This window comes from Monopterus albus, unplaced genomic scaffold (assembly GCF_001952655.1).
Source record: "Monopterus albus unplaced genomic scaffold, M_albus_1.0 scaffold47.1, whole genome shotgun sequence".
NCBI classification, from domain to species: domain Eukaryota; kingdom Metazoa; phylum Chordata; class Actinopteri; order Synbranchiformes; family Synbranchidae; genus Monopterus; species Monopterus albus.
In genome coordinates this window covers 389,898-399,099 of record NW_018127927.1, presented here as the reverse complement: position 1 = coordinate 399,099, position 9,202 = coordinate 389,898, and the positions used below count along the sequence as shown (strand labels likewise).

General features: G+C 40.4%; 1 protein-coding gene across 1 annotated transcript in view; it reads right to left on the bottom strand.

Moving 5' to 3' along the window:
• ncor1 (nuclear receptor corepressor 1) overlaps positions 1 to 9,202 on the bottom strand; it is a 92,401-nt gene that overhangs the window by 67,160 nt on the left and 16,039 nt on the right. The window contains 5 exon segments of the mRNA XM_020600558.1: positions 1,643 to 1,733; positions 3,038 to 3,210; positions 6,512 to 6,578; positions 7,321 to 7,373; positions 7,504 to 7,560. Of these exon segments, the coding sequence (XP_020456214.1) occupies positions 1,643 to 1,733; positions 3,038 to 3,210; positions 6,512 to 6,578; positions 7,321 to 7,373; positions 7,504 to 7,560 (441 nt within the window).

Below are 9,202 nucleotides of genomic sequence, written 5' to 3'. Positions count from 1 at the left end.
TGTTTGCCTATTGTCCTGTAGCCCATCCCAGCCTTGTGCAGGTCTACAATTTTGTCCCTAGTGTCCTTAGACAGCTCTTTGGTCTTTCCCATAGTGGAGAAGTTGGAGTCTGATAGATTGAGTGTGTGGACAGGTGTCTTTTATACAGGTAACGAGTTCAAACAGGTGCAATTAATACAGGCAATGAGTGGAAGATAGGAGGGCTTCTTAAAGACAAACTAACAGGTCTGTGAGAGCCAGAATTCTTGCTGGTTGGTAGGTGATCAAATACTTATTTCATGCAATAAAATGGAAATAAATTATTTAAAAATCTAACAATGTGATTTACTGGAATTTTTTTGTAGATTCTGTCTCTCACAGTTGAGGTGTACCTACGATGAACATTACAGAACTGTCCATTCTCTGTAAGTGAGAAAACTTGAAAAATTGGCAGTGTATCAAATACTTATTTGCCCCACTGTAGTTCTTCTTCAGAACATTTGTTTCACTATGTGAGATATGCCCCTCATGTATTCACAGAAGTACTTATACCATTACACCATAACTAATGTCTGTCAAAACCCTCAGTCTAATATAAACTGAGGGTCTATATAGAGCATCTCACAGATCTCATAGAGCATCTCTTCCAGTGTCATAACTTAACTATCTTAACTGCTTTCAGTCGCAACTCTGTTACCAGGCAGTAGTAGCAAGCAAGTGGGTCCGAATGGCTTCACCACTGGTAGTTTTTCTTCACTCGCTGGCCAGTCTCAAAAACAGCAGTTTTCTTATTCAGTTTTCATCAGGCTAACCACAACGTTAGTTTGGCTACTCTAGGCAAGCTAACATCATCAGGAGCTAGCTATTGTGCATTATCACACCAGACATTTTTCCCCTTTAAGCACACCAGCTAAATGGACACAACTGCACAGCTGGCCCTATTTAAAGGAATCTCCATCCAGGATACACATTCCCGAGCCTTGTTCATGTAGTGAGTGTGGGCTCCTCAGTGGACCTGCCTCATCCGCACACTTCAACATGAAAGCGTGCTGGTGGTCAGTCGTCAAAATGAGTCTGTCCGGCAAAACGAGGGTCTACATATCCCAAAGTGAGACACTGAAACAAATGCTATGAAAGAGAATGATTCTTTGAGTGAGACATCTCACCAGACCTGATCATCTTTCTTACTGCTGGGGCGAAGCAAGAAGAAGTCTGCTTGTTTTGAATGATGATGCACTGGGCCTGTATAAGGTTAAGAGCTTTGACACACATTATCATGACTGCCAGCCACTCAGGGCTGGCGTAATGGTTTAGGTGCCTCTGTGAATACAAGAGGGGGCATATCCCAAAGTCAGAGATCGCACTCATACTACTCAGAAAACAGGGGTTACAGAAGTAGCCTAAAGTTTCATATCTACACTTTTCCAGATGATTCAATATCATAAAATAGAAAGTCACTTTCGGCTTTTCCCGTTTAGGGGTCGCCACAGCGAATCGTCACACTGACTCCTCGCATGTTGACATTTGGCACATGTTTTACGCCGGATGCCCTTCCTGACACAACCCTGATTCGAACCCGGGCCGCAGCGGTGAGAGCACTTTAACCACTAGCCTACCAGGGACGGCTTAAATGTTATTAAAAGCCACTCCAGTTAAAGCCCACCTCCTGCTCAGAAAGACCATCTATGATTTCAGAAATCTCGTGCTCGCTTCTTGCAATTGTTGCAGAGAGGCCTGTTCCTCTTTGTCCAACCCTGTGGAGAACAGGGACATATTGTGTTACACATGTTGTATTCAGTTAAATTGTTGTACTCACATGTTGTGCAAAGACAGTTATCAGTTCATTCCATTCTTTTCTGGGGAAACAAAATTTCCAAGTTGTAATGACTTATTCAGTCATTTCTTTTCCAAACAAAATCAAGCCAAACTGTTAAAATGAGAAACAACATAAACACAATAACTGTACCCACTCTTACTAAATAAAGGTCTCTCAGACCAGTTATTATTACTTGCTTCCTGCTTCATAGTTTAACAGTCTGCATAAACAGTGTTAGCATGCAAACTCTCACTTGGAAAGTTCAATGAAAGTACAAAGCGTCAAGGACAGGAACGATCATAGACTGGACCCAGACCTTAACTCTCAACCAGAAAGACAGTGTCTCTGCCCAAAGTAGGCCATCACACACTACCTAGTGTCCTCCATTTGGGTGATAACTTAAGAGACATCCTAAATATGGTGGAGACGTGTGGCTGCAGTTCTTGTTAACAATAGTAAAGCATCAAAAGACTGCCAGAGTCCATCTTATATCAAGTACATGCATATAGTAGATCCTTCTTCAGTCCTGTCCTGTAATGGTACAGTCTTGTGACACTACAACATTACATACAAGCTAATAGTTATATTCAATTTTAGGCCTCATCATAAAATCTGCTCTGGCAATAAGTAGTTTGGAGCTGAGTCACCCTGTACAGAGATGTAAAACCATGGCAAGAACTATCTCAGTATACAGTGTAGAACATGCAGCAACCCATGAAGCAAACTGAGTACAGTTAATGTCCTTCCATCAGCCAATTGTGTGTCTGTATTAAACTAGAAAAAGATTAGTTGATCAAGAGAAAATTCAACAGACTGATAATTCAAAATGCCAGAAAATTAACGGATTCCAACTTCTGTTTTTTTTAGTCTTCTATGACACACTGAACATGTCTGTGGGTTTGGGAGTTTGGTCAATAAAATTGGACAGTTTCAATATGCAAACCTGGGATCACTGAAATTGTGATGGGGAGTTTTAAATATTATCTGACATCTAACACCCCAATCAATCATTCCCTAAACAAGTAGCAGATGGAGAATGAAAAGTTGTAGTTAGTTAAAGCCCCAGCCTGAAAATAAAGTACGTCTTTTTTCCGGTATAAACCAATACACCCGATGGAGTGGATGAGGACGGCTGTCAAGAGTGTGTGAACTGTATGAGTGTGCTTCTGAACAAACAACCAATCATAGCCAACCATAAACTGTATCACAAATATAGTACTGCTCACAGGTAAAGACTGTTACCTCTGGAAGCGCTCCTGCTGCTCTCTCTGCTTGCGGATCTCAGGGAATTGCCTTTCATAGTACTCCCGTGTCCTGCTCTCCTTGGCTTTGCGTCTAGGGTTGTTTTCCATTCGCTCCACCTTTTTCTCCCACGCTTCCATCAGCTGGTCATAGCGCTGGCAGATCTTCTGTTCCTGCGTACACAGCACAAAAAATGCACAACTGTATCAGAAGTGGGCATCCATCACCACAGTAAAGTCAGCAGAACTTCTTGCCAATGCAGTGAATCAAAAGCTCCAGAAGGAATATGGTTATGAATATTACGAGTGTGTTATTTTCAAATCCTCAAACTCTGTCAGCTACAAACACACTGAATTATTAAAATACTGACTGTAATAGGAATTAAAAGGGTACTTATCTTCTGTTGATATGATGTGACCTTAATAGGTTACTTAAAATATGGGTTGTTTTGATAAAAACGTCTCACAGAGCTTACTAAAAAGGACAACTGACCCCAAACAAGCACTAATTATATAGGATTTGTACAGTGGTGAAGAAATTGAATATTGAATATTTTTCTTCTTGAGCAATGAATAGAGTTCAGTTTGTTAGAGGTACAGTTGATGTAATATGTTTTTAGCTCTCGGTCACTGTGGAGAAGAGGCAAAACAGATGCAGATAATGAAAACAATTATTAATCGAACCATCAGGCTAACTTGCAACAGTGGCTGCAACATTTCTCGTTCCTAAAGGCTGTAGGTGAATGTGAACAGATTAGTGCGCATTTTATTTTGAAAACAAAGTATACACAATTACAGACAGGTTGTGGAAACCTGAAATGAGAACAGCAGAGTTGAGCGAGTATGTGCTGCTTAGGAAATGACTGTGTTTGCTGTGGGCTTGTGTCTGCCTCTCACATTGCCTAATTCAGTGTCCTGACAGTTTGGCACAGTTTGTTCTGATGCAAATATTCCGTTTACAAACAGCTTCTGAAAGCTCATTGCCATTTTGTTACAGCAACTTACTTTCTAGCATATATGTGTATTTACAGTTCTTAATAAATTGATACTACAGTAGAAAGGGCAAAACTTTGTTTTCTAGAATACTAATACTTTTTTGTATCATACAATAAAAATCAACTCATTTCCAGAAGTGTAAGAGTTAAAATGTTTAGCGAAAATATGGAATGACTCTTGCACTGGGAGGACAATACAGCCGTGTTTCCACCCTTTGCCACACAGGACAAACTAGTCACCTTCCTCTTGGAATGAAGCCATGTGCCATTGTTTGGAGCCCAAAGGTCTGTTTGACACAGAGTCAGAGAAAGGTGAGACTCACTGGGCTATTGCAGTACAAAAATAGGCAAGTGTTTCAACATGTGAGGATTATTAAATATGACAGCAGTGCATGGCTCAGAACTGTTCTTTCATGTAACAACATTATTATTTTGCTGCAAACAAAAGCAGTTACTAGCAAACATAATACTTTTCAACAAATGGCCAACCTGTACTGTAAATACATCAGTACCTTATTTTTATTAGCAAGATGGTTCAAGGAAAGGCAATACTGGTCAGTCAGTTTAGTTGAGAATGTAATATCTCAACAACTCTAATCAAATCAAATTTATTTATATAGCACTTTAAAAACAACATCCAGTTGACCAAAGTACTTTACATAGACAGAATAAAATCACGATAAATAACTCAAATAAAATAAAAAGATTCAGTGCAAAAATAAAACAATAACTCAGACACACAGATGACACACATTCAATAAATTAGATTAAAAGGAATGCATCAGGCTCTACTGTCTATTAAAAGCCAAGGCAAATAAGTATGTTTTAAGCAAGGATTTAAAAGTAGTCAGGTGAGCAGCTGATCTAACATTAAAAGGTAGACTATTCCACAATTTAGGGCCTGCAACAGTAAAAGCACGATCACCCTAGCGTTTATATCTGGCCATAGGAACCTGTAAAAGAAACTTGAAGATCTGAGGGACCTTGTAGGTTTGTGCCAATGCACTAATTCAGTGAAGTAAAATGGTGCCAAACCATTACGAGTCTTAAAAACAAAATTAACAGTTTAAAGTCAATTCTAAAATGGACTGGAAGCCAGTGGAAAAAAGCCAGAACCGGGGTTATATGCTCAAATTTTCTGGTACTTTTCAGAAGACGAGCAGCAGCGTTTTGAACCATCTGAAGACGAGAGAGGGAGGACTGGTTAACACCATAGTATAGAGCATTGCAATAGTCAAGGCCGGGAGGTGATAAAAGCATGGATAGCAATCTCAAAATCATTAAATAACTATTGGATGAATTGCCATAAAATGAATGTGTCTGAAATCCTGTTCAGACATTCATAATTTTCTGACTTTTCCTGGAGTGCCACCATGAGGCTGACATTTGAGATTTTAAGTGAAACACCTCAACAACTTCATTCCATGGTTCATCATCAAATATTTGTAAAGCTAATGACATCCCTATAGCCTCAGCTGTACATTGCAGCTAACACACTAAACTAAGGTGGCACATGGTATTTACAAATGTGAGAATGTTAGCATGCTGACATTAGCATTTAGCCCAAACCATAGAGGTGCCTAAGTACAGCTTCACATAGCTGCTGCAAATGCTTAGTGTGGCTGATTAATTTGGTTTTACTGCAGCCCATAATTGTTTGATTTCACACTACATGCACAAAGACCTAGTAATTACAAAAGCTTCTTGTTTTAAGAATTATATAAACCCAGCACCAAATGTTCACTGAGCTCCAGTAGTTTCTATCCAACAACATAAGGATAATCACCTTTATTGGCCAAGTATGTTACACACAAGGAATTTGTTTCCAGTACAGAACCAATGGCAACCATCTGCGGCGCCACCTCAACCGACGGCTCTAACCGTCGGGGGCAACAGGGGGGTTCAGTGTCTTGCCCAAGGACACTTCGACACGTGGACTGCAGGCACCGAGATTCGAACCTTCAACCTTCTGGTTGAGAGACAACTGCTCTACCCTCCCCCATGGGGAGGCGACAATCGACAGTGAACAATCGACATGGACAATCAAGTAACTACAACATTGTTTTCTGAACTGAATTTCAAGATCACAAAAAGATACCAAGTAGAATCATGCACGTAAAGTGTTTATGTGTAATATTAAGGCTGCATTCATTCTGGGTCAGACTTAGCAATGCACCATCTTGTGTCTACCTTCTGAATTTTAATTACAGAAATCAAAAAAACTGTGTTTTGTTGAATTTGTGCAAAGTACCAAGAATGTGTCAATATTCTGTAGCTTTAGGCAAACAAAGAAGATCCTGCATATCAGAAGCTTTAACATTCCCAATATTTCCACTGCTCAGCTGAGGTCACCTGAGTATAAACAGTCAGGTGATATGATACGACTGTTAGTGACCATAGGAATTGGTGGCACTGCTAATGATGTGTCAAGAGCACACCAGAAACTTCCACCATGCTTTCCTAACAACAGAGATACTTACCCTTTGTTTACGAGCGTGGTTTCTCCTCTTAAAAAACAAAATCAGCTTCTTCCTCATGACTTGGTTGCTGAAAAAGAACAAAACTTATTCAAGGAAATGAAGAGATTACTTTGATCATTACCAAAATTACTGTAGTGTTTAGCAGAAATCATTCAAACCTACACAGCACATAAACTAAGTAATGCCATAGTACGACTGTATTATTTCAGCTGAGAAGACCTAGTCACTACAAAGCCACTACAGAAGTATCTCAGTAGAACTCACTGAGGGATAGAGCTTAGATTTTTTTTCCAGTACCCCTGCCAAAATATATTAAACACATCACTGTTTTTTTTTAGAATGTGGCAAGTACAAAGAACTGGGAACTCATCTGTTTACTCATAATAGAGGCTTGTAGGTAGAAAACAGTGAGGAAGCTGACCCTGAGAGCACAGCATATAGAGCAGATTCACACAGAGGTAGTGCCTGTCTTGATAAAAGACTGAACCAGAAGAAATGTTCTCATACTGCACAATGATAAGGGTTTTATCCTAGATGATATGACAACACAGCCCTACACTAAACACAGCTGCTGACTTAAGTGAATTTTTTCCACTTCATATCTCAATCACTCTCAATGTCAGCAGAGCAACTCAATCAGGTGACTCAGCAGATTAGACTTAATGGCTGGGTTTATTTTTTAACATTTTGCTCAGCTGAGATGGTTCCTATACTCTAAGTGTGGTAAGCATCATGGCTGCTGCATTGTCCTTGCACTTTGCTGACAGATGTTCATGAAATGAATCAGTGGAACAAATTTGGGTACTCACGTCTTGATGTTGTCATGATACACCTTTGTGTCTGATGGCTGATTGTATAAAGGCTAAGAAAAGAAAAGAAGACCAGGAAGAGGTTGTGGATGCATCTCTGGCTATTAGGCAAACAGCAACAGCTACCTTACAACTGAGCTAAGAATTATTGACAACATTTTTAATAACCATTGAATCACATACCAGTTCAACTTTGGGACCAAGACCTTCCAATATTTTATGGGCTTCTTCTGCCTTTTTCTAGAAAAAGAGGACATGAGTTGAAAAATTCATTACAAGACCTTCCAAAAGCAAAAAGAAACTGCAATCTGAGCATTCTCAAAAGATATATATGGCTTAATACTGATTCTTAGAGATGATATTTTATAGTTGGACATTTTATTGGTTACAGCATAAAGGGAAGCTTCAATTATGAAAGAACCTAAATGTGGCCATGCACGGGTTAAAGCATTCAACCATTTTAAGTACAATTTAACTGACCAATTTAAGCAACAATATGCAAGTTCTGCAAAGTCAGCCAGCCCTGCTCACCCTGCTACCACCTTCCTCCACTCAGCCTTCACCTATATCCTCTCCGCATTCACCAGCTAATGCACAAATAATAATCACCTTTATTTGGCCAAGTATGTTACACACAAGGAATTTGTTTCTGGTACAGAACTGAGGAAGCCATCTGCAGCACCAACTCAACCAATGGCTCTAACCATTGGCGGCAATTTGGAAGTTCAGTGTCTTGCCCGAGAACACTTTGAAATGTGGACTGCAGGGACCATGATTCGAACCTCCGACCCTGCGGTTGGGAGACGACTGCTCTACCCACTGAACCACAGTCGCCCCCACAAATCAGGCGCTTGCTAGCCTGTGAGCCAACCACAGCGATATCCTCTGGCAGCTAATACTAGCTTACAATGAGAGGAGTAGTAACCTTTAGTTGACAACCATGAGCACCCAACACTCACTCTGACCTTCTCTGACTGTTTAGAAGGTTGAGGCTTGCTCAGAAAGGGGGATACCTATGCACTGCTGCCAGGTTTCTCAATGAGTCTGGGTGGCAGAAGCCTTTGACAACACTGTATTAAGATATGTTTAGGAGTATATTTCAACTAAATAATTTTTGAAAAAGATACATACTGTGATCTGTAATACAAAAAGGTTCTGATAAAATATAAACTAAAATAAATGCAGATAACATTAAGTCTTACATTTGGAAAAATTGATGCTTGTGCAAACAGACAGATTTCATTTGCTCGTGAAAACAAGAGGAGGGGGAATCTGTCTCTACATAAATGAAGGTTGGTGCATAGATGTCACGGTGCTCCAGAGGACATGTAACACAGACTTAGAGACTCTCTTTATCAATTGCAAACCTTTTTATTCTCCCCGAGAATTTAATTTTTTCCATTCTAATTGGAGCGTACATAAGGCCGCAGGCCCATGCTAGTGCACTACAGCTCCTGGCAGAATAGAAAACTAGCCTGGAACTAGCACATCCCGACTCTCCAATCATTGTTCTAGGGGACTTTAACAGAGCAAATCTCTCCCACAAACTGCCCAAATACAGACAGCACGTCACCTGTCCCACCAGGGACAAAGTCACACTGGACCACTGCTACACAACAATAAAAGACGCCTATCACTCTGTCCCCCGCGCAGCCCTCGGACTTTCTGATCACTGTATGGTCCATCTTATTCCACCCTACAGGCAGAAACTTAAAGCTGCGAAGCCTGTGGTCAAAACAGTGAAGAACTGGACTGAGGAGGCCAAGTCAGAGCTACAGGCCTGCTTTGACTGTACAGACTGGAGTGTATTTGAGACTGCAGCTACAGACCTGGACAAACTCACTGACACTGTGACATCTTATATCAGCTTCTGTGAGGATGT